This window comes from Amblyomma mixtum, chromosome 9 (assembly GCF_055824585.1).
Source record: "Amblyomma mixtum isolate Tamu chromosome 9, ASM5582458v1, whole genome shotgun sequence".
Classification (NCBI taxonomy): Eukaryota; Metazoa; Arthropoda; class Arachnida; order Ixodida; family Ixodidae; genus Amblyomma; species Amblyomma mixtum.
The window spans coordinates 107238626-107266367 of NC_143020.1; the positions used below are offsets into that span (position 1 = coordinate 107238626).

At 45.6% G+C, this 27742-nt stretch overlaps 1 protein-coding gene across 3 annotated transcripts in view; it reads left to right on the forward strand.

Moving 5' to 3' along the window:
- LOC149330582 (lysosomal acid lipase/cholesteryl ester hydrolase-like) overlaps nt 1-27742 on the forward strand; it is a 181500-nt gene that overhangs the window by 145226 nt on the left and 8532 nt on the right. For all 3 annotated transcript variants that reach the window (XM_089561209.1, XM_089561207.1, XM_089561208.1), the window contains exons 4-8: nt 18913-19114; nt 21493-21607; nt 22321-22471; nt 25613-25705; nt 27468-27620. In XM_089561209.1, the coding sequence (XP_089417335.1) occupies nt 18913-19114; nt 21493-21607; nt 22321-22471; nt 25613-25705; nt 27468-27620 (714 nt within the window). The remainder of the gene's footprint in view (nt 1-18912; nt 19115-21492; nt 21608-22320; nt 22472-25612; nt 25706-27467; nt 27621-27742) is intronic.

A 27742-nucleotide genomic window follows, 5' to 3' on the forward strand; every position in this document is an offset into this window, starting at 1 on the left:
CAGACTCCCGGCCGTGGCACCCCGTTGCTGTGCGCGTTACGCGAGCGCATTCAGCGCCTCGCGGGGCGCAGATGCAGTATTCGCGTGCAGTGGGTGCCCGGTCACTAATCGGGTCTATATTTTTCTTTTTGGGCATATGTTTAGTTCAGACGTTTTTATTTGTGCAGCGCTTAGGTAGAAAGCTCTCGTAGTGTTGTTCACACATGCTGCTCTTTTCACGGCCTCCATTTCACTAGTCTGGTGTTCAGTGGTTTGATTTTTTTTGTTGCCTCCAATGTTTTTCGACATTCCTTTTCCTCAATGCCCTGCCGCTTGCCCCCTGAAGAAAATTAAATTTACACCAAACCCGCAGCAGTGGGTTGTCATTCTTCTTATTCTTCTAATTATTACCAACTTTCTTAACACTCGAAAACACCGGGTAAAAATTTCGGAATGTTCATTCAATCTGTCAATCAATGTCAGAACAAGGCCGCAATGACAGAGGTTATGGACATTGAATATTGATTTGAAATTATAGTTCATGTAAAAATTGCATACAGCTTTGTGGAAGCACTTCTGTTCAAAGTAAGTCTACTTCACAAAAGAAATACGCAAGTCAGCAACGCGAGAAATACATGTGATAATTTAAGTGTGGAGGTCAAATACACATAAAACAGAACTGAGATGACCCATGGCACCGTGTAATTTTTTTTTTTAAGTTTTTAGAGCTGCTCTTATATTTAGCTTTGAGGCATTGTCTAAAAGCTCACGAGTTGCCAGCCTTTCGCGTACTAACTTAGATACTTGTGGTTTTCGACCATTTTTGTGATCCACGGACAAGAACAGCAAATGTAGGCGTGCGTAGCAGTACTACTAGTTATAAGTAAAACACGGCTCATAACTTATGAGGAAAGTTAAGTAAAGAATGCCGCATATATGGACATTAACCCACTGATGCTATTTCGCCTTATCCTTAGGCGGAGCTGAAGTGTTCCCTCCAAGTGTCTTTTTTTTTTAATGCATTCTAGTAAATAATGTGTAAAGCTCTGCAGTGCCTACCCTCATTATCGCTCCTCTCTGTACGTATCCTTGCTATCGTCCCCATTCTCCCTTTATTTCAGCCGGCCACCACTCGGGTGCTTAAAATATCAGATATCAATTGCCGCGGTGGCCAACATCGCTTCCTTACTTGTTTAATTTTTTTTCTTACATTAACACGCCAGTGCAACTACTACTACCCGACTGCCCAGCTTCAAATGCCCCCCCCCACCCCCCCCCTCCGCCCCTCGAAAAAGAAACCCCAATCCGTTTTGCCCCCCGGTGTTTGCCGCATTTTCAAAATCCCCGAGTTCGGAAGCTCCTGCACGATTGTTCCAGTGCACAATACCGCGGCAGCTAGGCAGGGGCAGATTTACGGGCACTCTTGTAGGCAGGAGCGCTGCAGGGTCGTCTTATGTGCGCAATGCATTTCAGTGACTTTACATTTTGAAAAAAAAAAAAGAAGTTTCGAATGGCTTCCGCATAGAATAAACTTTCTTCCCGCATCTATTGCTTTGTGGTGGTGGTGGTAGTGGTTTATTTAAAAATAAAAAAGCGAAGCAAAAGAGTGTTGCCGGTCGCTTAGGACACCTGTTCGCGGGTGGCTTTGTGTGAAGAACTCTTGTCCTTTGTCCCTCTCTTCTGTCTTGGTCATTCCACACTGAGAATCACTCGGTGAGACACAATGGCGGTCCTAAGGGGGGGGGGGGGGGGGGGAGGCGGAGGGGGCAGTCGCCCCCCCCCCCCCCCCAAAAAAAAGCCTTTGTACATAAATTCTTTTTTATTATTTATTATTTTTTTTTTGTATATAGAAGTCAGTCCGCCCCTCCTAGAATCAATCGCTGGGACCGCCACTGGTGAAACAGAGCACTAGGTCCACTGTGGGAACTCCTACGCACAAGGGCTCTGAAAAAAAGAAATGGTACCAGTAAACCAACGCCTAGAGCACCTTGTTCGATGCAATATGCGGTGCGTACTGCGCTGCCGAAGTGACTAAAACATGTAAATTTTAATCAGAAGGCCACTGCAATATTGCCGACAGTAGACGTACAAATAACTGGAGCCATAAACATCCGAAAATGGTTTAGATCTACAGAAGTAAATCTGAATAGTCGCTGCACTGTTGGAAAGGAAAGCAAAGCTGCACCCAACCCACAGGTCACGGGTGGGAAAATACGGCATACATATAAAGAAAAACCAACAGTCAGTGCAGCCTTACCATGGTATGCTCGCTCTCACTGTATCTAACGTGTGTGTTGTCTGTGTGTGTGTGTGTTTGTGTGTGTGAGAAAACAAAACACAAATTTATTAGTTATATACACACTAAACTTTTAACGCTGCAGCCCTATCAGTTGAAGATACTGGGAATGGAATAGAACATACACGGCAATGTTACTTCGAAAAGTAGTTAATTACAACACTAATTACTTCCCAAAAATCTCGCTAAAGTAATTAAATTACATTACAAATTATTGCTCACAATTAAAATCACTTGCCGAAAGTAATGAAGGTTACTTTTTAAATTACTTTTTAGGTTCAACGCAAAAAGTTGCGCGTAGAAAAGAGTTTCCACAAAATTTGCAGTATTTTTTGCTTGCATCGCCACAGAGATTGAAAGTGGGCGTCGGAAAGTTTGCCCCTCATTGAAGGAAGTTAGCACTAGTCCATTGAACAGCCGATTTGCTGACGTAGATGAAGCGAATTTACTCGCAAAGTTTGTAATTGCTGGCATCACTTTCCGGGCAGAAGTTCTTCTTTCAATGTGTGTTATGATCGCACACTCCTGATTTTGAAGAATTTATCGTCAAGGGCTGGTGGAGGGGCAGTCGCCCTCCCCCCCTCCCTAAAAAAAAGCGATAGCAGATGCCGGGGTAGCAAAAATCTTTTACCTTCCATATTAAATGAATAAATAAAGCCACTACTACTACTACTAGAACTGGAAAGCTTTTTCGTCTGTGATGCGTCAAGTAGTCTCCTACTTTGTACATTCACCGTGTACCCCCTGCCCCGTTGTCTTTCCTTGGCGCCGGCGATGCCATTCACGTACGGCTGCGGTGGCCAGCAACCTCGTCGGGGCGGCAAGGAGCCACGCATTCAGGCCTTTATCGCACCATGGGACACAGCGACGCCAGCGAGGGGATCATGCTTTTAGTTGGCTTGACAAGGAGCGCCTACCAGACGCCTTGTCGGAGGGGCCGAGTGCGGAACAAAGCCCGTTCCCCGAACTGAGTAATAAAGGCTGCTAACCCCGCTGGTGAAATGCCCGGGCATGTCTGGGCGCGCTGTGGCGGGATATTTGAGCCGACGAACCGTTAACGTTCAAAGCATCAGTTATGGCATTTATTACCGTTCGGCTCCTTAATTATTAAGAAGCGTGTAATCCCCCTTAAGTAATATCAACATCAGTTTTTAGAATTTCTAAAACCAGTTATCGTCGGTGCTGTGGCCCGGCATATTTTGGCTACAACGCGCCAAAATACATGCGCTTTCGTGAAGCTTGCAGGCAAAGCAGCCTCATCAGTGCACATAACTCAAGTTAACTCACGGAATGGAGAAATAAATTTGCAAGCAGCTGTTAAGCAACTCCAAAGTTCAATGTTCACAGCAATATTTATTCATACACAGAGGACTACAAACGGAAATATCTTGACCGATAGCCGTAGGGTTAGTCGACGCTTCAGTACAAAATAAACTTCATTAGGCAGCCATAACAATAAGAGGAAAGAAAGAAACAAAGGAGTCAAAATGCCTAGAGCAAAGTATACATTTGAGTGAACTAGAGTATTGATAGGCACTGCATTCCAAATTTTTGCTCCTCATAATCGAATCGAGCGTTTACCGTGCACATTGCGACAGGTAGGCAGGTTGAAGTTGCCATTTAATGCGTGTCTTGTGTTTCGGAATGGCATCAAGAAAATCTTGAATTTCGCATTCCGATTCGAGCAGCGTGTAGGGGCAGAAATCAGCGACATTTATTTGTCGATATGCGTTCCGGAGTCCCTTCCCTGTTCCCTGCGGAATGAACCTTGGTTTGGGACAGCTTCTCGATTAAAATGGCCGCAGTTGGCACAGGACGTTGTTAGGCTGCTGTTGGTGATGATGTGTCAACAACGCTGATTGATGTTTCCTCTCCAGTGAAGAAGCATAGTGATGGTTCAACAGCGCAAACACACACAGACCAAGAAGGAGACAAGACACCGCAGCCGTACGTGTGTCTTGTCTCCTTCTTGGTCTGTGTGTGTTTGCGCTGTTGAACTATCACTATGAATCTACACCAACTAGCCCAATCTGCAGTTCTTCTACCGTGAAGAAGCTTGGGCGTGCCTGAAATTCTTCTCGAAAGTCTGTGCTCACATGTGCTGGGTGCCGTCTACAAAAAGAAAAATTCTTGTCCGAAAGCAACGGCGGGAGGGTGACCAATCGTCAACGCTAGGCGCGCATGGAAACTGGGGAGCGGTGTCCTCGAGTCCGTGACTAAAAGGACCTTTCTTCCCTCCCCCTCCCACCCTCTTTCCGTCCTTCCCTCCCTCTCACCGCCGCCTCCCCTCCCGGGTCGTCTTCGCGGGGGATTAGGAACCCCCGAGAAAGGAGAGGCAGGGTCGTTGCTCCGCTGACAGCACCTAACAACCGTCCCTTCTCTTTTTTACTTTTTTTTTGCCAAGGGGTATGCGCTGGTGGATTCCAAGAGTAAGCAAACGTAGCAGGGGACGGCTGAAAGTCAGGTGGGCGGATGAGATTAGGACAGGGTTAATTGGAGAGACACGGGAGTGGCCTTCGCCCTGCAGTTGCAGTGGTCAGGCTGATGATGATGATGATGATGCGCTGTTCAGAAGCAGACGCGTGTGGGGATCGGCAGTGTCAAAGGTGCGCGTCAGAACAATCGCGGGCCTGTGCATACATCGAGCAGGTGGTCTTGACGTTCCGCTTGCATGCTGCGAGGTAGTCACAAAACGATGAGGACGCTAGCTTGTGCAACTCATGGAGGGAAAGCCCCACCGTGGTAGCTTGTGCGTGCGCCTTGCGAGGGATTCTGTTGACACAAAGCACTACGCGCGCGCGCGACTTTGTAGCTGTATCTCCTGCAGTCACGAATTGTGTTCTACTATAGAGGAAAATCGTAAAATATTCCCCCTATATTATAAAAACCTTATCGACTGAACAACTTCAATCCCTCACTCTAAGCATTTATTTAAAACGAACACTATTCTATTACCAATTAATTACTCTCCGTATCATCCGAGGCTCCTTCCGCAGCGGGAAATCAGTTGCAATGTCCTTTAGTAAACATTATACCGCGTGAGAGAAGATACAACTCAATAACTGCAAATGCCCTCAAAGCAGGCCGTCCAGCCAGTGATGAAGACTGATTTTTATGGTGCCCTGCATGGCTAATCTGGTTAATCCGATTCCCTTTGCCACCTCCTATGATGTCAGGGTAGCAGGTTGAAAGGAATTTAGCATGACGTCGTGAGAATCGATCGTTGCCATTGGCTTGCCGCTTGGTTCTTGAGGACTTATATCCGTTTTTTTTTTTGGTGTATAGACGCGTTGTGCCACTTGGCGATATCAACCTGTGTTTCTGGGTTTTGGAAAACAATTCTTATTAGAACACAAGAAATGGACCTGCCATTCTGTCGAGCCGGTGAATTGAAGTTTACTTCATTCTAAAACAGCGCAAGAAAAGACACGGAAAAAAGCAAGAATGAACGACCACCAACTCGCCGAAGCTTTTACCTTAGTGAAATTTAGTAGGCATCACTGACTTGCAGACAAGAGTGTGCCCTCAGGGCCATAGCCATTCTAGAGGGGAGTGGTTACATAAACTTTAAGAAAAAAGTATTAGTGGTGTTTAGAAACGTTGACGCCGAGCCGTAAAGAGATAGCAGTGTTTATTTGCACATACGTGCAGTGGCCGCGTGCGCGCAGTACGAATTCAGACTATGCCTGGTTGGATATTTGTGTATTTTTAAATGTGTAAATAGTTCTTCCCTAATTTTGCTTCCTCGCTTTCATACCTCTCTGCACTTGACCTCGCCACCCCCTCCCTGTCAGTTTTATTTGCGTCCACCGCAGCTGGAATGTTTACGATATTCTATTGTAATTTCCGCTGCCGCCACCCCATTTTCCTTTAATCGAAAAAAAAAAAGACAAGACTACAGTCGGGTGATCTACGGATATACTGATTGTTGTAGTGAAATCTTACATTATATGAAAGAATTGCGTTCATAAATGCTTTTGTCCAGCATCAATTGGTATGTTGATGGCCCAACCCACAGAGGCGCGAAAGCCGAGGACACTCTGCCGTGACGACTTCCTATGGATGTGGTGTCACACCGTTACCGTGACTATATCGATACCCGAATTATACGTATTTCGGGGATCTCAAGTGTTCGTCACGCTTAATTACACATTTTTCCATCTAATTTGACACGAATTCGATGTTTTTCGGACCATTCTGCGACAATTTTAGCGATGCAGTGATCACTTCCGATGGAAGTGACGTCACACCGTTCCCGTGGCTTATATCGACGTCCGCGCTATTTCACCGCAATTTCGACATTTTTACCTATAATTAATTAACTAATTAATATGAAGGCATCAAACTTGGCTTCCAGGTTAATTTTTTCCTCCTCTATCTGAAGCAGCCATTGGTTTTCTTCTATCTTTTTAGTTGCCGAGTTAAACGGGTGTGACATGCTTTCTTAACAGACTACAGTATGAGCAATTAAAGGCTTTCGCCTTAAAACATGTTAAAGCCTACGGAACATAAGCTATGCCGTAAATCTCCAGCTTTTGAACTCAGTTTTCCTCTCATTCTCAATCGAGTATTTGTTGTTTATAAATCTGCAATGGTTGGCAACGATGATAACCAAGAAAAGTTTTGGGCAGAAAAATTACTTGGGAGACAGCATTTAGGAATTGCACCTGCCGCAGCTGAAAGCGGGTTTAAAAGAAACGCATTAAAGGAAGTCAAGGTGAAAAAATACAGCAAATAAAAGAAAAGAATGGATCACTACACGCAAAAGTATTTACCGCTGTTCTTCGCTCAGTATTTTCATTAGTGCAAGATAGAATGCACATGTGTTGTGGCATCGAAAACTTGCATCGTTGGATACATCGTTGACTTCTGTGCTCGTTGTTCGCGCTGGAACAACTATGAATCATCTGCAACTCGACTAGTTTTCTGTTCCTCTTAACTTTGTAAAATACCGTACGGTCTGATAAAGACTGCGCTAAATACTTGCAATGGCCGATATGCGTTTAGCTGCCGACATGTACGGCAAAAGTGATGCTCCACTACGGAAGTTGTCCCCTTTTTCGGGAACGTTCACTTCACTTAACTTAACTTTATTACCTTAAAGACCCTACGTTGGGGGTATTACATAAGGGATGGGAGTAAAAATATTGATTGAATATGATTGCCTACATGATATTTATGAAGTGCATATTCAAATTGTTAAGAAAGCTTGATTGGCAGATGATGGCATCAACGTTGTGGGGAAGGCCATTTCGGTATAAATTTCGGCCTATGCGCGTTTGCTGCGTTTCGGTTCGTGAAAAAGGCATACCCATTGAGTTTCTTTCTCTGTCTACCCTCCACACAAGGGCAGAGAATGGGGTGAGTCACAGTCCTACCGGGCCCGATTGGGGGAGCCAGACAGTGGAGGACTTCGAGAATGCGGAAAAGGTAAAAGCCCTCCAGGAGCGTATACGTCGGGGCGCATCCTATTCTTCGTTCTGGCGGCGACGAGCCATTATAATCCGCGTGGCTTTTGTCCCACGTCTGTGGCGCCGCGTCTCAAAGCGTAGGGTGTCTACGTCGGCGCTCGTGGACAGCTTGAGGCGCGGTCAGCAAGATGTTGCCCCGATAGCTGCAGACAGGAAGAATGTCTGTCCGCTCATTGACACAGGTCAGCCTTAGCTCGCAGGCGCAGGGAAGGGACACGTGGCAGACGCGCTTTGTACGAGAGCTGCAGCTCTCGTGTCGGTCCGTCTACTGTGCATGAAGACAGTTTGTGAGGGGTGGCGCCAAATAGATGGACAATGAAGGTTGCCTTTTCTCGAAACTGGGTTCGCGAAACTGGCGGGACGAAAGAGCGAAACTCGGAAATCTCGGTAGCGGAGAGTGTGCATACTTGTTATGGTGGCTGTAGTGAAGGAAAAGAATGTTGGCGGCCACGGAAATTGCTGTCTAATATGTTAAGCACCCGAGCAGAAGCCGGCGAGAGGGAAAGGGAGAGGATAGTGAGAAGTACAGAGGGGAGCGATAGCAAGAAAGGACAGGGGAGAGGATTGACCACCATGTACAAAATACAAAAGTAATCAACTTCGCGCCGCTCGCGCTCAAGTGCCCAAGCTTTGTCCGAAAATAAGTGCGCGTGAGTGGTCACTATGCACAATCACTTACAGAGGGTGAAGTAAACTACGTACAGTCGAGCGCGATTTGCAGGTTATCACATTTGTTCTGGCTGAAGCGAATTAAGGAATATTTCCTGGCGTGACGGTGACTTAGTCCGCAACAGACATGACAGTGCAGGTTAGAGGAACCCTTCGGCTAGCTAAACCCATGTATTCGCTGCAGCGTTCCTACAATAATTAACCTGATTAGCTTAAAGGGTCAGTCTACTGAATTTTATCGACCATATTTTCTTTGCGGCAACCGATAGCTCTTTACTCAAATTACCGTTTAGCCAGCTGTGGTGCCAAGGAGTGCGGTAGAACATCTGTATGACATGGTAGTCTCATCTGGCAACCATCTGGATTTCCGCCGCGCGGCGACAAACATGGCGGCGCCCGCCGAAGCCGGACCTCTCGCTTCGGACTGAATTCTCGTTGTTGCTGCCTTTTTCAGTGCGTTCACTGGCCATAAATGGGGCGCCTGTCTTTCGCTTCGTCTCATCTCGCCTATAAGAAAACATATAAGAGATAAATTTGCTTTATTTTAATAATTAGAGCGACGATTCTGCCGCTCCTAGGCTTAAGTGGAGAGTCGGTTTGTTTACAGCAATGGTTCCCGTCCTGACGACCAGATGGCGCCACTATAGGCTGAGTTTATTTTTGCGTCTCTGCTAGCATACGCTGAACTAAAAGTGGGAATGTGCCTGCGTTTTGCGTACGTGTAACTATAAATATTCATTTGATTGACAGAAAAAGTGAGCGGTACGCCTTCTACAGTTTACTAGAACAAAACGTGCGTTTCTCTGACATTGGGGCATACAAATGGTACGTAGTATATTCACTTATGCTTCTACAAAAAAAAAGACTACCACTTTCTTGAACAAAATGAACGTTTGGGGTCGCCACCATGCTCTTTTACGCGACTTTTAACGACGAAATAAAATATAAATTCCTGCCTAAACCGGGCGCAGACCCCTCGTTATTGATGTTATAGGGTGCCAACTACCAGAATATGCCATTATTTATACACCCATCTCGGTGAGTAGACTGACCCTTTAAGGCTGAAGTGATCACCTTCAAATCGCGCTCGACTGTACATAGCCGCGCGGTACACTGCACTAGAGGCCGGGGTGGAGCGCCCTTCCGAGGTAGCACCCACGGAGCGTTCATGTCACGCGTGCACTACCTGGCGAAGAGCAAGCTGGAAGTCAAGCCCGTCTGCTCGATGAGCGCACAGAGGCTCACGATTGTTCTCTGCTGCCTGTGGAGCAGTATTACTTGACTCAGGTGTTCATGACAACACAATGCAGTGATTGAATGGGCTGATGTGCTCTCTTTGGAAGGTGTTTCAGAGCCCCTTTAAGATACAGTGACATGCAAAAAGAGCAGTAATATTCCAATGCAGCAATTAATGTGCAGAACGAAGCCAAAACTTGAGTTAAGCCTAACTAGTGTGATAGCTACCTCTATGCAGTGCAGTTCGCTCGCATAAAGAAAAATAAAGGGAATGACAGAACTATGAGTCATGGAGTATTTGGCTCACGCGTGGCAAAGCAAAAAAAAAAACGGGTTTTGAAGAGATGGAATTCAGCGAATAGGCGTTGCCAACTGTAACGGACCGCACTATTTAAGCGCTTCGTCAGTGCATATCGCGCCATGGATCCAGGTGTTCATTTTTCCCGGTATATGAAACCACGACACACGTTCGTCGGGTGTTTCGAAATATGGATTGCGAACGTAAGCCTGTGTGCTGTATTCGTGTGTCGTATCCTCTGCGAGATCTTACAATAAACTGGCTCACATCGGAAGCGGGCGGAGTGGGTGAGGGAACAAACGCGGGTTGGTGACATCCTAGTCGAATTAAAGAGGAAGAAGTGGGCTTGGGCAGGGCATGTAATGCGAAAGCAAGATAACCGCTGGTCCTTGAGGGTAACGGAGTGGATTCCAAGAGAAGGCAAACGTAGCAGGGAGCGGCAGAAAGTTAGGTGGGCGGATGAGATTAAGAAGTTTGCGGGGATACGGTGACCGCAACAGACAAAGGACATAGTTAATTGGAGAGACATGGGAAAGGCCTTTGCCCTGCAGTGGGAGTAGTGAGGCTGATGATGATGACATATTATTTACCGCAGCTGGTGACCAAGCAGTGACGAATAGCAGTATAGGTGGTCTCTGGCAAGTTTGAAAACGATCCCGCGGACGTCCTATTCATGACAAAAGAAACTTAGCTTCGATATCCGCGGAGTATTTCAGCAGAATTCGTCCTGAACAGATGAGTGTTCATTTATGTCGATTATTCTCGAAAAAATAAGTGCAACCTAAACAGGCCCGCTCATAAGCCAAGCCATACATGCTTCGTGAGGCACTCGAACATAGAACCAAGCTGGTGGAGTTATACTTAACGCAGCCACGCGTCGGGCTATGTCGCATGCCGTATAGCTGAATGCTTAGGACAATTTCTGCGACTAGAGTACATTTTTTTCTAATCTTGCCCAGCAGTTGGAGCGCACAGACGTTTTTGTATTCCATCTTTATTGATCGAGAGGCAGTCGCCGCCGCCGAGGTGTGCTTCCCGCTTTCTTGAGGCTAGAAGCCGAACGTTATGGCAACGCGACGGGGCCTAAAACATGTTCGAAACGAATAAGCTCTAGGGGTCTGCTTCTAAGCTGTTTAGCGGGGCTCTCTGCCACATCTAGCAGTCCAAAGGTTGGGAGGACAGAGGACGCGAAGCCATTCCTCTTTAGATGGATTACAGTCGCCGAGGATGCATAACGAGGCATGCTGCGGGCATCATAAGCAAACCCCTTGGGCTGTGTACATTCGGCGGGGGCTGTGCCTCATTCTAGTTTATGTCAAAAGTAACCAGGCTGCATGGTTTGCTTCTAGCTCGTACAGTGGAGCCCTTACAGCTTCCCTGAAGCTTAAATGATCGTTAAAGGTAAGGATTGGGGGCCTTCTTACCTTCCAACCACTTTTGATGTTTAGGAAAGGCACAAGGTCTTCGCTATACAAGCTAGAAGCAAACCATGCAGCCTGGTTACTTTTGAGAAAGACTGTACCTCATGCATTTGAGCCCTCGTTAAAGACAGGTGTTCTTAGAGTGCAACAGCACTAGGTTTAATTAGAACTGCAGGCTTGCAGTAGAAAAAGTCATTTATCAGAAACCAAATTACTTTGCATGGTGTTAAACGGGTGCAGGTTGAACGGCCATGACAGGGCCTGTGAAGCAATGCAGTTACCTCCGCTGGGGCAGCCGCATGTGGTCGACGGGCAGCTAGGGTGTTTCACCTAAGAGTTTGCACAATTTTTAACACTGGGCTTATTGAGTTAGAAGAAGGCTTTTTTCTCCATATCATTGTCAGCGGTGTATTACGTTAGAATGCAGTTAAGACGTGCTAATTAGCAGGCTGGTTAAGTAATATCGATTAGTCAACTTTTTAACTATTACTGTTAGGCTCCTTCATTATTGAGAGGCGTGTGTAGCCCACCGTAAGTAATATATCCACATCTGTTTTTAGAATTCTTATGTTCTACATCGCTGACAATGATATGCCGAATAAAGCACTGTTCTAACTGAAAAAGCCAAGTGCTTAAAAAAATTATGCAAAATCTTAGGTGAAACACCCTGTACAACGGGCACCTAGCTGCTATGCGGATGTCTATAACGTGCACGTCCACAGAACGTCCATAGCGATTTTTAGTGGGACGGGGTGTTTGGAGAATTTTTTACTTAAGGCGACAATAAGGTGACTGGTGCGCCATAGAAAGCTGTTCTTGCTCATAGGCATTGTCATTATCAGCAGCAGACTTTGTCCTCAGCGGGTCAAAATAGCCCTTTCGATGGCTTGCAGTTAGGCCTCCAATTTTTCGTGGACAGTGAGATTTCAGGGGGTGTAAGCTGTGGTCAGAAACACCCACGGTATTCTGTTCACGTGCTCTACACGTGTTTTGCACGTGTCCTCACGTGTCTGTTCTGTCACGCCAGATAATCCTGTACACATTTCCTCGCACGACCAGAGCAGCCCCCGCACGTATAGTGTGCTCGCGGTTCCATATTCCCAACCGCCGAATGTTCCGCATATCCAGCCGCTGACGCATGCGCGGATGGTATAGGGTAGGCGAGGTCAGTTACCTCTGGCTTGCGTCAACAAAGTCCACGATATGAATGAAATATTGAGGTCACCTCATTGCATGCCACTTTCTGCACCTTCTGACTAGTGTTTTATTAGTGGTGGCTATTTTACACGCATAGGGCAAATGTGAGACACAAATAGCGGACGCCGTTTAACAGTGCTGCAGGCTGAATTGGACTGTCGGGGCTTCATGCTGCTGTTATTTCAATGATTTAAATAAATCAAAGTGTAATACCAACCCGGATTCTAAAGTTGCAATGACGTTTAAATAGAAACGAGTTTTCGTACTTTGCCAACATCTATATGCGGCAGCTGGGACCGGCAGCGACGTGGTGACGTAACGTCGTCCTTAGCAGACTAAAGGCCATAGTAATGACAGCGGCTGCTTATACTTGCTAGCTACAAGCGCTTTGTCATATATTTGTACCTAGCGTCAGTCCAACAAACCACCGGTGAATATTCAATATTTTGCACGCATCCGTACTTTTTATAACCTCGGTGCTTCGAGTAAAGCTCCAAACGCGCCCTGCCGGCAGTCCATCCCAGGCATTAGGTGAGCCGTGGCTGAAAAAAAAAGAATTATAGAATTCCTGCCAAACATCATATGGCTGAAATATTTCGAGATGTAGGTCATATTTCGTTGCCAGGTATACCACTAGCTAGCTAGTTTGCAACGCTGCGCGCTACAATCCTGTTTTCATGAGCCGTCGAGCGGCACAAGCGAGATTATTTGTGCTGATAATTAGACCGAAAAGGGAAATAAGTGAAATCTTCCCTGCCCACGATTTTCTTTAAGAAAAACATATAGCTTTACGTCTTCGCCCGTTCACGTGGGCCACCAGGGAAGCACGGCGACGCTCCTTTCTATACTCGAATACAACTCAAGAGTGAAGCTGCTTTTCGCCGTCAAAGGACTCCCTTCCAGCCAGTGGCGTCGGCCGATGAACCTGCTAGCGTGACAGTGAAGAGAGGGGATCGACTATCTCTGGCAGTGGATAGAGGGGAGCCCCCTTTCACCCACCACTTCCTGCGTTGTCACGATAGCAGCACGGCCATGAGAACCGGCCGACGACCTTGGCTGGAAGGGGATCCTCTGACGGGGAAAATCCATCCTATCCGCCTCCTCTTTGTCACCAAACCCTTGCATGCTCATGGTTTATCTCTCAGCGTGGGTATGTGCCACTGCAAGTCTTGACACAACAACTACAATCTTTTGCGTCGAAGACCTAGACGTGCGAGTCCATGTTTTCCATTTTATCATGCATCTATGATGCTGTTGTGCAGTAGTGTGTTGCTCGAAAATTCGTCATCTCGGTGCGTGGCTACCAGGTTGTCAGCGTTTCTTCTGCAAGCAGCATCCGGAAATAGAAACTCAAGCTAAAAGGCCAACGGAACTAAAAACTTTCCCCAGAGTACACATTTTTTGGACCATAGTTGTGTACGAGGAGTGAGCTTGTGTTTAGAGCTTGTTGCCGCAAAAGCTATTGTGCCGAAAGCAAAACATGGTTATCATCACAAAAAAAAATTGCTTATGGAAAAGATGTTTGAGCCGCCGCGGTGGCTCAGCGGTTATGGTGCTCGGCTGCTGACCCAAAAGACGCGGGTTCGATCCCGGCCGCGGCGGCTAGAATTTCTGTGGAGGAAAAATTCTAGAGGCCCGTGTACTGTGCGATGTCAGTGCACGTTAAAGAACCCCAGGTGGTCGAAATTTCCGGAGCCCTCCACTACGGCGTCTCTCATAGCCTTAGTCGCTTTGTGACGTTAAACCCCATTAACCAAACCAAACCAAAAAATGTTTGCATTCTCTAGCCTTTCAATGGCGCCTTTCAGTCGCTCTCGAGAGCCTACCCTTACACAAAAATTTTCGACTGTCTATAGACTTCTGTCTATAAAGTCTATAGACTCTCTATAGACAACCTAGAGAAGAGTCTGTAGGTAATGCAAATACTATAGACAGTCTATAGACAATGTACAGATTTATGGCCATACACTTTTAGTAGACTTTTGTCTATAGACAGACAGAAACAAATATCTGTAGGAAGGCAATAGAGTCTGTAGGTGTATAGACTGTCGACAGACCATTTTTATATGAGTACATAGTCGTTGTCGCTACGCAAAAACAACGCGTATTTCATCAGGCAACGCAAAAGCAACACTTCGAAAGGAGCCTAGGCTTGCAGATACGGAGGCCTATTTACGAGAACTAGGCAAAGTAAAAAAGATCGCTATGCCAACGCATTTCCACATAAGTGCAATAACGAGCGAATTACTCTAAACGTTGTGCGCGCACAGCTGTGCGTTCTGGCGTAGCTGGTACTGAAAGCACAGGCGCACTTTTGCGTTCAATTTCAGCGACTGCATGTGTGTCACGCTGGGACAAACGCGATTGTGCGTAAATTTAGTTCAGAGAGAAAAGACGGACTCATTACAAAGTCCTAATGAGGCATACAGTACATTTTTTTGTAAAATTCGTATCGCGTGCGAACACAGAAAAAATTCGGAGCCACCTGTCGTTAAAAATTTCATGCCATTTTTTGCGAGCTTGCTAGCTATGAAGCCAGTTTAAACAGGAAGAGCTTGGGTGATCATTTTTATGCATTGTATTACTATTTATATTTATTCTAATTCCTATAAAAACACTCGATTCTTTAATAATTACTTATTTCGAATTATCAGAAAGCTCCTCCGCAATGCGAGACTTCCCTGAACACAGCAGACTAATGTTGTCCAGAATGGGCTCTTTGTACAGGTTAAAAATTAACTCCGCATATATTTTTTTAGGCTTCATTCGCTACCATATTTGGCGGGCTGCAAGAGGCTCCTGCACAGACGTGAAAGTAGTTTAATTATATAATGAAATCACAGTACGTTGTTTACTTTTCTCGAAAATTAGTAATGTAATAAATCATTTTTATGGCCTGGTGATTTAGTATTGTAGCGAATTCTTTTAGAAAGTTATTTGGGAGTGAACGATTATTTACTTTAGAAATTACCTTTTTTAAACATGCTTCACTGGCCACTGTGTCTGCAAATATTTGATGTCGCGTCTGCCGGGTGGAGCAGATCGAAAGCAGAAGCAACCTGCGAAAAGCAACGTGCGGGCAAGTTGTAATGTGCGTGCGTCTTTAGCCAGCACATTGGAACTGGGAAAGAGACAACTACATTATTTTTGTTGCTTCATACGGACACAGACAGAGCAAAGCGAGATTTTACGATTCTTTAGTTCCAACCAAGGATGAAAAAGTTTTTAGTGATGCATAAGACAGGGTTGCCTTAAAGAATAAGATCTAGGACCAATGATAGGACCAAGGATATATCGATGTCTTCTTTTATTACACTTGCTGCGCGCCGTCAAGACCAATTGTTTTATTTACTGCCATCTTACTGACAACAGATCTTATGTCGTCAGTGGAACCGCCATGAAAATAGAAGCATTATACACATTTTTGGGTACACATGAGGTAAATAACTGCAATGGGAGTTGACTAGTCAGACCAGAATCAACGTTAATGAAGTAATCGTTAAAATCATTAAGAACGTACGGGGAGATATGGCGGAGGTAACATTATTTTGTCGTTCTATCCCAGTTACGTTTCTATCTTCCATAGTTGTTTCGTGTCCTGCTTGCGTAACCAGTTTTTCATAAACGGTTTTCTTGATTTTCTGATCACTGCTAATGACTTATTCCTATTATACTTGAACTGCTTGCGGTAATATTCATTTCTTTTACTTTTCTTCCATTTCTGGTAGCACGAATCCTTACTCTTCAGGATAACAAACATGTCCTGAGTTATCCATGGGCATATGGGGTCATCATAATTGTGTTTAAGATATTCACGCGTAGATTGGGTAGCTACATTGGTAACGCAAGAAATAAAATTTTCAAATACAATATTTACGTCGCCAGGCGGTAACATGCAGGTTCTTGGCAGGATTACAAAAGTGGGACAATGATCGGCAAAAACAACATCGAACACACCTGCTAGCAAACTTGTGCCAAAGATGCACAATATACGGGCTGTGAGAGATGCGGACTGACTGGCTATCCGAGTCGGAGAGGTAATGACATTCGCGTGTGTCGGTTAGGCAGCGTATTGCAGTTGTTTTTTGCTGCATTGATAAAGCTACAGAACCCCCTAGCTTTCCTGTCACTGCGAGTGACGGTCCCAAGTGACGCGTTCCTCAGTAACTCGCGGGGCTGGTAACTGCAGTTTTGTAATAGAACTGTATGCGAAACGTTCGGTTGACTTGTATCATAAAAGTATTGCAAAAAAAAATTGTAAGAGAGCGCTTATCTTGCCTGACCTGTACTGGCATGACTGCCGTTTTGAACGTGGCTTTCTGGCTGCGAACGCTATGTTTTGTGTCTCCGCTGGTGGTGTCCAGTTGGACAGACTCCGACGTTTATGAAGATGCACTTAAAGATCCGGTATGTAGTTATCTTTTTTTGTTTGTCTACTCGTCTTTAAAATCCTGAAGTTGTTTGTGCTGTGTTGGGTTTTGTGGCACATAGGCAGCTAAGGCCATCATCTGCGAAACGTAATTTTAATATGTCTGTTTGGTGTGAGGAGGTTTAAAGATTATTTTGTGACCATACAAAAGGTTTAGCACATTTGTATCTTTTAGGAACGTAACAAGAGCCGAGGTTTTGACTAGTGAATTTTCTCCTTGGAGCAAGGAAGGGTGCAATGGGATGTGCTGTTCATAAAATTATTGGAAAGGCTCTTTTCTAAGTTCATCAAGTTTTGCACAGTACATGAATATGTGTTTTGTGGTGACCATCTTTCCGCAGTGTGCGCATGTAGGTTTGCCTTTCTTTGCAAGAATGAAGTTATGTGTTAATTGCGTGTGTCGAATACGAAGGCGACATAAAATTACTTCAATAAAGCGCTCTTGATGACATTATGTTTTTAATTCTTCTATAACAGGCTTTACTAAGTGTAACTTGGTATTTACTTCATCATCCCATGCTCCCTGCCATTTTTTTTCTTAGTTTAATTTCTAAAAGTTTTAGAGTATCGTTATGCGGCATTTTCACTTTTTGTATTTTAGCATTGAAGTATCGGTCTCCTCATTTACCGAGGTCAAATGACGAATGACTGAACACGAGTCGCGCAGTTGCCTCAGCGATCGTTTTGTTTTCGGCAAGACAGGTGGCAGTATGTTTCCATAACCATATATGACTTCATATAAACTTTTTTATCGGAATTATAACTGCAGTTCTCCCAGCACATAAACGAAATTAATCATCTGTTTGAGAGGAAATAGATACCGACACTGGCAAAATGAAACTGGGCTCGCCCAGACTGCCCACTGACGTCATCTGGGTGGCGAACGCGCGGTGAGGTTATAGTGAGGTGTCGAATTAATCGGTTGATGCTACTGCGAGCAGAGATTTTAAAAAAAATTATTTGTTAATTATTGGGTCCACGCAGAGTGTTTAAATTTGACTATAATACCCACAGAGACCCGCTCAACCGATCTCTTATATTATGACCATCGAAATCGTTTCAAGATCCCTTTAACGACCGTCGGTTATTTTGCCTTCGCATAACTTGCCCGCCCAAGTCCACGTCTTCTTAACTTTGAAATTATAGGATGCCATTAGCACACGTTTGTTCTCTGACCCAATCACGCAACTTTGCTCTGCTGAACATATACCGGAGAAATAATGTCCAGCAAAGCTGGGCATCTGTCCAGCAGGCATCCGTCTGTCGAGACCGCCTCTCCTGTGCCCTGCGTCGACTTGTCATGTAATCATGGTCATGGTGATGCACAGTTTTCTGCCGAGATATCATGGCTGGCAGTTGCGTATAAAAGCTTGTAGCTCGCAAAGACTAATTTGCGCAATAAAATTAAGTGACCGTCTTTATATGCGAAGGAAAGAGGGCTATAGCCGGATATAAGTCTAGAAAAAAAGCGGCTTCTCCCCTTCAAAATACCCCCTTCCAGGGAATATATCATCGACCGATTCTCATGAACCCCCTAGTGTGAGTAGCGTTACAATGCAGAGATTGGCATGACAACCTAGGGAAGGGACTATCCCGGACAGTGTAGGGAGGTGACTATCCCCTTTTATCTGCCACTCCCTGCATTGTTACATTAGCAGGTTTATAAGAATCTGCGGACACCATTAGCTGTGAGGAGTCTCAAACGCCGCTTTTATCTTGACTTTTATCCGATTATAGTATTAGGCTGTTTGCTGCTGAGGCCAACTGAATAGAAAAATTAGAAGTTTTTGGATTGACTTGCACAGGATTGACTTGTACAGGATTTGTATACACTTCCGTAGTGACTTAATAACAGTTTTAAAGAAACACAAGATACGCTGAATGAACATTTAAAGGAAGAGATGCGTTTTCCACAGGCCGGCCTTATGCGAAGTTTCGGCTACGACGTCGAAGTGCACGCAGTCACTACAGAAGACGGCTACATCCTGGAAATAGACCGAATACTGCCACGTCAGCCGGTAGATGGCTCCACGACCAAGCGGACGCCGATTCTTCTCGTGCATGGACTTGCTGCGAACGCCGCCATGTGGGTGACAAACCAACCTTGGCAGAGCCCAGGCGAGTTTTGAAATTCCACGTCGTTAGACAACTAATGCATGAACAAACTAATGTTGACTCGAAACTATCGAAACATGCTTTATAAGTAGCACGGGACATAAAAACTTAGTTTTCGAGCCTTAGCTGTTTGAGCTACGCTTTCCGGGTAATAACAGTGACAAATGTGCTAAAATATGTGACAAATATTTCCAACACATGGCTTTAGTTTAACTACGCAGACATATACAAAGAAATTGCGTACGGCAAAAATAGCGTGGAGCGCGCATGCCGCATGCGCGAAACGCTAACGGAGACCGAGCTTTTCCGTAAGTTAGGCTAGCGTACGGTAAAATCAGAGCTTAGCGTACCTGACCCTTACATACCCTAGGGCAAGAACGTGGCGTCCAGGTCGGCTGCTTCCGAGCGAATTCGTCGTCGTTACTGTGTTACTTGGTGTGCTCATGCTAAAAATTCCACGTGGGGCTTTGGATTTGCCTCACCTCGCCTACTGCACAAATAATTAGTGACGCATTTCACCTCTTTTTCATTTCGTTCGGCGGCTGCGGCGTCCCTAAGCCTAACGAGAGGCGTCGCTTTCAAGTGGGTCCTCCTGGCTCGAATATGCTAAGCAGAAGGGATTCGAATTGGTTTGATCTTATTTAAGGGGGTTTAACGTCCCAAAGCGACTCAGGCTATGGAGGACGCCGTAGTGAAGGGCTCGGGAAATTTCGACTACCTGGGGTTCTTTAACGTGCACTGACATCGCACAGTACACGGGCCTCTAGAATTTCGCCTCCTTCGAAATTCAGCCGCCGCGGCCGGGATCGAAGTAGGGATTTGAATTGACGCTGGCACGCGCCATGAAATTACTACAAAACTTGACGGAAAAAAGAACAGCTGTATTTTGCAACGTGGATGCGCTCAGTGCTCAAAGCGGGACACTAAAACCACAGCTAGGCTGTACTGGATACCGGCTGCAGCTCGGGTGCTTAAGATATTAGATAGCAATTGCCGCGGCCGGCAACACTCTTCTGCTTCAGTTTTTTATTTTTAAATAAACCACTACCACCACCAAAATGTTTTCCTATTTCTACACCAGATGTCGTTACTGCGGTTTGCTTTCGCGTTGCGTGCGTTAAGCCAAAAGTGCCGGTGTGACACACAACGTAACCTCCCTGAAAGTAACTGCGGATAGCGTACGTAAGCAGTAATGTCTTGTGTAGAGCGCTGAATGTGTTCACTGGAAAGCAGTTTTTTCAGCTTGACGCATATATATATATATATATATATATATATATTGTTACGAGTTGGCAAGCCTAGGAAAAGCACGACATGATGACAGATGATAATATGCCTAGCACGAGCGCTCCGTCCCGCGCCACTGCCCTCTTCTTCTTCGTAGCCGCCGCGGTGGCTAAGCGGTTATGGTGCTCGGCTGCTGACCCAAAAGACGCGGGTTCGATCCCGGCCGCGGCGGCTAGAATTTCTTTGGAGGAGAAATTCTAGAGGCCCGTGTACTGTGCGATGTCAGTGCACGTTAAAGAACCCCAGGTGGTCGAAATTTCCGGAGCCCTCCACTACGGCGTCTCTCATAGCCTTAGTCGCTTTGGGACGTTAAACCCCATAAACCAAACCAATCTTCTTCTTCGTAACACGACCCGCGTCCTCCGAGCGATCGTCCCGATCGATTGCTTAAATTCTCAATGAGGAGGCGATGACCATGATCACAAATGACAGAAGAAGATGAAAGGCTTGCCACCAAGATGAACGAGATGATCCGATGAACGGTTGTCCCTGGAGCTTCAGGTCCAGCGGTCGGTCGCCCACAGCCGAAGGTCCGTGGTGAAGGACTCGCCGGACAGCTTGGGCGGGGGTGCCGTCTCTATTCGTGTCGTCGTCGGGTCAAGCTGCGTCTGGCCCTGGTCGTCGTGTCTTGTGGTCGGGGCTGGGTCGGGGCTGGGGAAAGCGGCTGATCGGTTCTGGTCTGGTCGGGCTCGGGTTGAGCTGGCGGCGGAGTCCAGGCCCCCTCGGCCAACGACGATGGCGAGCAGAAGGCGGCGATGCTCCAGGGACCAGGATGACGAGGAGGAACACCAAATGTTACGAGGTGGCAAGTCTAGGAAAAGCACGACATGATGACAGATGATAATATGGTTTTATTGGCTGTGGGCCTAGCACGAGCGCTCCGTCGCGCGCCACTGCCCTCTTCTTCTTCGTAACAATATATATATATATATATATATATATATATATATATATATATATATATATATATATATATATATATATATATATATATATATATATATATATGCTCGGCGCAAAAGGCAGTTTTGAAAGTCTATCGCCAGGCGCCGGTTATACCGAATGACTCCTAACGATTGATATTCTGTTTTCAGGCTTCCTCCTTGCAGATGCCGGTTTCGACGTCTGGCTAATCAACACCAGAGGAGTGCCGCAGTCTAACCATCACGTTACACTGTCGACGAACGACCCTAAGTTCTGGAAGTGGAGGTGAGTTGTATTTATTTTTTTTTCTTTCCTTAGCAGAGGGAGACTGAGGTCAACCCCATCCAATTATTTCTCTGAGTAAGAATGAATTCATCGGCTCTTTTCTTGACACTTTTCCAGGAGCAAGACACATTCATCGCGCAAGAAATTGGATTTGAAAATCTTGCCGCTACTCGACCCAAATTTATGACGTCATTACCGAAAATAACATGTTGTCACTGCATTGAAGGGCAAGCCTCCGGGATCGCTCCTCCCTGGCAATTGCCATCGGTTCAGTGATGAATAATGGGTCATTAGTAAATGCGCGTTTGACTTAGCCGTAGTGAAATTCCGAAACGCGTTCTGCTATCGCTGATATTTTCATTTCCACTGATGACCATGGAGCTTTTTTTTTTCTAACGGTAACGAACTTCATAGAAATTTGTTTATCACTGCTCGAAAAAAAAAATACCCCGTATGTTTAGGTAGAAGCACGTTAACTAAGGTCCATCGTGGTGTGATGTTCGGTTTCGGAGGACTACGACTCTAAAACGGACCACACCTCTAAAGTGACCGGACGCCTAGGGCTCTAAATATAAGAATTGTTTTTTCTCTTTCTTTTTTTTTTCGCCTGCAATTTGAAATACGTTGTTGTCTTAACAGCTAGCTACGTCAGTTATATCATACATGTCTGGCTTCTCAACTTGAGGAATACACTCTAAACTTGCTAAACGCAGTTTGGACGAGATCGGCCGGTGTGACCTGCCGGCCGCGGTAGACGCCATCCTGAACGTAACCGGGTCTGCAAAGCTCGGTATGCTAGCGATGTCGCAAGGAGCCATGGCGTCGCTCATATTCCTCTCAATGCGGCCAGAATACAATGACAAGGCAAGTGTCAAGCCAACTACAGTGGAATACAACTCAAGAGCGAAATGCCCTTGAAAGGGGCTCTCCAGCCCCTGTGAGTGCCGTATGCCGCCTTAATCTTGAATTGCATCCGACTCTAGGAACCTGCTCCCGTTCTTATTTGAATAGAGAAGCCCCACATAACTTGCGCACAATTTCTTTGATTGCTTCTAAGCCTCGCACTAATTATGGCACCCAGATTACAGATAATCAAATAACAGTTTTATGGAACACATATCCAACATTAATTGCTTGTGCCCAGGAAAGTTTCACCATTCACTAATTCAAGAAGAAAATCAGCCATCTTTTGAACACCCCCGTGTGAAATTTTGTTATGCATACCTGGTGCATTTATTTTTACTCCTACTGTTCTGTAGTGTTTCTTTTTTGTTCTGTGCGAATGTGTTTTTATTTACTACTCCAATTACTATCGCTCATTGTTGATGACTTCTTGAGTATTACTTTCTGCCTGATCAGTGCTTGTGTAATTGCTTATGCTGAATTCCGGTCCCACTCTGTTTGATGTACCACTGTTCTCACTGATATGTCACTCTGCACCATCTGCACCTACGTGTAATGCGGGTGTTAGGCCTCGTCAGGAGACACTATAGTCTTCTTTAGCCTCTCCCCGCAGACACCATGTATTGTTGACCGAAATAAAATGAATTGAATTGAACCATAAAGGAAAAGGCAGGACATGATACAGAGGCTGGTTTTTTTTAATTTTCTTTAGAAAACATTCGCCAGTTGACCCGAGAATATTAGCTTGGGAGTGAGAGACGTGCAGAATATTTGAGGATATAGTCACAGGAGGAAGAAATATTTTCATATTTCGGATATGCCAAATGCGATATTTTTATTTATTACTTTTAGTTCAGATAGCCCAAGATTGCTTGCAGGCCTTATGTAAGAATGTTTCCCTGTCTATTTGGATCCTCTTAATCCATCTCAGAAAGATTGAATATCTATACTTCATTCTCATTCTTGAGACGAAAGTTAATTTCTTGCTTTTTATGCCATTTTGTGCGCTATACGCAGCCCTCACGCCGCTGAGAGCTGCTGGCAAACCTTGGCACTATTCAGAGTGAATCTTTTATACCAGCTAAAGAAATACAAGCTCCACAAGCTTCTGCTGACCATATTACTGTGATTTGATGGCTCCATTTTTCAAATGATGGAGATTTCATGCCCAATGTTTGCAGTAGTAGCCACTGCATCGATTTATTCTTTATTTTCGTAGACCTGGGGGACAGAGAGCAATACAGAAAGGAGTGACGGAAAACAACAAAATTGGTCCTGCTGGGGAGTTAGAGACGATATGGTATTGTAGCAATATTTGCAATTTCGCGGTGAGCAGGATATCTGAAGGCAGCAAGACGATCCTGACCATTGCTTCTTCTTCGGATGAAGGAGTCGATGCAATTCTTGGTTCGTAAATATATGTTGCCAACTCTTAAGCAGCTTGCAAGGCAAAAAGAGATGTACAATTAGCGAGTCAGATGTTGTTCTGTTGATCTGCTCTGTGGAAAAGAAAAATGAGAATGTATACTTTCCTAGAGATGACAAGTCGGGAAAGTTCAGGGACTTCTACTTGTGTTAGCAGTGTAGTCCTTTTTCGGGCAAATGGCGCGTGTGTGCCTACGTGTGGGCACATATCCACGAGACCGCACCTGCCACCTACCTCAATCTCCTCTACGGCGCGGCGGCGACGGAGGCAGAAACTGCGGCCGTAACGGAACGGAGTGGTGTTCTAATCGAAAGAGGCGCGCCGCACACCGGCAAACCAGTTTGTGTGGGCACTCGCTGCTCGCTGCTCCTCGCTGCCTTCCGCGCACCCACGCACCCGCGCATCGCCGCCGAAGCCGCGACGCTCGCCAGCGCCATCTCTTGGTCGCAGCAAGCAAGTGGTGGGTCACGTGAAGCGAGCTCGCACTGTGGCTGGCGCGTTCTCCGTGGGGCGGGGCTCCGTCGCCGCCGCTCGACGGAAACGTAGAGCAGGACCCGGTCGCCCGATTTGGGGGAAATCAATTAGGGGGGGAAATTGATTTGATTTGTGGGGGAATCGGGGGGTGGGGGGCAGTTTGGGGGGCAATTGATTTAAGGGGGAAATCAGTTGTCAATTAGGGGTGGGAGCCTCGTCAAGATACTGCGTTTGTAGCTTTTTGCTCCTACCCTAGCATTTCTTTTCTGTTCTTCAGGAAAAAAAATGCTGAATAAAGTTGATTTGATTTGATTTGAAAACGGTTCAAAAACCGGTCCCTCCGTCAGCTCTCCGTCCTCTAGCGCACTTCTTATAAAAGGGAATGGGCTAAAGGACACCTCACTCCCTTTTTACACCCATAGAGGCGTATTTCTGTTGAAGGTGTCTCATCTATTACCTAGGTGGAGCACCTTGGTTCCTCTTCTGGGGGTCTTGCATTCATGCCTTCGCCGTCGCCGTCAACGCCGACGGCGGGCCTCCCCTGAACGGAACCCTTAACTGTTTCGCGTTAATAAGAACCATGAAATGAAGAAGCAGCCACTGCCCATAGTGGAAAGAAAAAGACGTTTCAAAAGCCCTAAAAGTTCCGAGCCCTCTTTTCGTTTATGCTATTGTCAGGGATTGCGTTTTTATTTCATCGGATCACTATGCTGGACCTGACGGATTGCATTCGAACTCCCGAATACGTTAATAAGAACGCGGATGATGTTTTGGGTGTGTATGCCTGAAGCTTGAATACGCAGGTGTGCAATGCATGACCTTGTTGAATTCTTGCTGGACCTTGTTGGACCTGACGGATTGCATTCGAACTCCCGAATACGTTAATAAGCTATGCAAAAAAACAGCGCGAACAAACGGGGACGAGACGAAGAATACACATGAACAAGCGCTGACTCTCAACTAAAGTTTAATCACAGGAAACACGCTTATAAAAGGAAACAGAAAACAAAAAAACACCAAAAACAGAACGCATGTGTTACTATGTGATGTCCAGATATGCAACCTCACAGTCACGCAATAAGAACGCGTTAATAAGTCACGTTAATAAGAACGCGGATGATGTTTTGGGTGTGTATGCCTGAAGCTTGAATACGCAGGTGTGCAATGCATGACCTTGTTGAATTCTTGAATCGCCTATGCAGGTGAACATCCTCGTTAACTACGCGCCTATTGGAAACCTCACCTACTTCACTTCTCCGCTCCGGTTACTGATACCAATGGCCGAGAAAATAATGGTAGGCCCAGTTCTCAGTTATATTCGTGTTATAATCTACACATTGAGAGCGTTCGGCTTGTAGGTTTAATGATTCATAATCTAATTCAATTCTCACACATGCAGTAACAACCTCCAACTGACAAATGATTAAGCAATGCTTTGCTGCGTGCCGCTTCTCTCTTAAGCGATCAAAAGCTTACTGCACTTTATGGAATATACAATAGGAATTTAAGCTTTCGCTAGTCTGTCCATTTTTTTATTATTTAGGATAATTAAAGGATTTGCTATCTGCCAGCTAGCACTAGAAAATGACCATTTCTAAACACCAATTGGAATAGCCTTTATTCATGCTTCAAATACAAATTACGGCAGCTGAGATCGCATGCGGGCATAAACACGTGCATACACGCCTACCACGGTGTATTCCAGCATAGCGCCCTCTATTTTCCACAGCAGTGAGCACCAGACAAAAGGATTGGGTGATGGCGCTCGTTTGGTGAAAGGAACAGAACACTTAGTTTTAAGGACCCATTTTTTTTCTGCTCAACGGAAAGTTTGCTATCCAAGGTGCTGTATTCCGCAACGGTTTTATTGTAAGCGTTGCAGAAAAAAATTACCGAGAATATTTAAATTAGTGAATGCGGCCGTTGCTATGTATCCCAATGCTGGAAAACATGATCAGCGAGCGCGATGGAGACAGCACGTCGTGAAGAGCGCTGTAAGAAAAACTAACATAGATCTCACCCGCCAGACGGTAAAAAGATGCATTTGGAAAATGGAGTAGCGTCCATTTCAGTTTCCGTACCCAAAGCTCTTATGGCACAGGGATTTACGCCCGATCGACGAAAGTTATAGTAAACCGTCGCTGCCGCTGCAAACAAGAAGTTCAAAAAACTGTGGCGCCATCTAGTTACAAAAGCAAAAAGCGCATGGTCGACGATGCGAAAGGAGCGCTGCTTTTCATCGAGTGGTGCACTGGAGAGAGTGTAAAGCAAAACACGAAGAACACTTCTGAAAGAAAACGAAACACTGTGCACTTAATACAAATAAGCGATGTTTTGCCGAGATGTGGTCATGTGCTAGACTACTTTGATAATGGCGGGTTTCTCCGCAATACGGCTTTTTATGCGATTTTCAATGCAAAATTAAAATAATAAATCCTCGTTTCTTTGATGTTGCAGTGCCCAATTCTTACAGTTTGAGGGATATGATCTTTTCATTTCGGCCATAATATTGTCACGTATAGTTGGCTGCAGTCCGGAGAGCATGCAGACAGCGAAAATGGTTTCTGATCGAAACTCTTTATTTGGATTGACATGCGCCTGCAAGGAACTCAACGACTCGGTGGCGGCGTAGCAACAAGAGTGCTCGGCGGTCGTCGAAACGAGTGCCCGCCGCTCCCTGCCGTGCTCCGTTGAAAGCTGATAGCGAACTTTCGAGATACGCAATGCAAAGTTACTACAACATTCTGGAACAGCGTTGAGTAAGCTCCACTTGGAGGCGATCAATCGAGATAAATCTAGGCGCGTCTTGCATCACAAACAAAGCGGTAAAGTGGCGCGCCGGCAGCTTTGAAGAATGAACAAACAAGCACTACATAGATTCGCAGCACATTGAATATTAATGGCTCGTTTTGGTCAGTGAATTCACTCCCTTTATTACGATGTGCAGTTTAACAAGCTTGGCTTCCTCGGTGCGCCACTTGGTGGCCATTTTAGGTGGCAGTGTGTAGAAGCAACGCATTTCTGTTTTTGTCCGCACATGTCTTATAATTCATGCAGGCCGTAAACGACCTCACCACCAATGGCGCCTTCTTGGTTCAGAGCCCAGCGCGGAAAAGGATTCTCGCCAGGTTGTGTGACAGCCCGCTACGTGAGGCGTGCTACCTTCCCTTTGCTAGCCTGTTCGGAATAAACAGGAAACAGCACAACAGCGTAAGATCCTTTTATCAACTCTTCTTGGATATACTTTTTTCGGGAACGGAAGCTGATGCCTCCTAATTATTAGAGTCAGCAGTGGAGTTTTGGTTTGGTTTGGTTTATGGGGTTCAACGTCT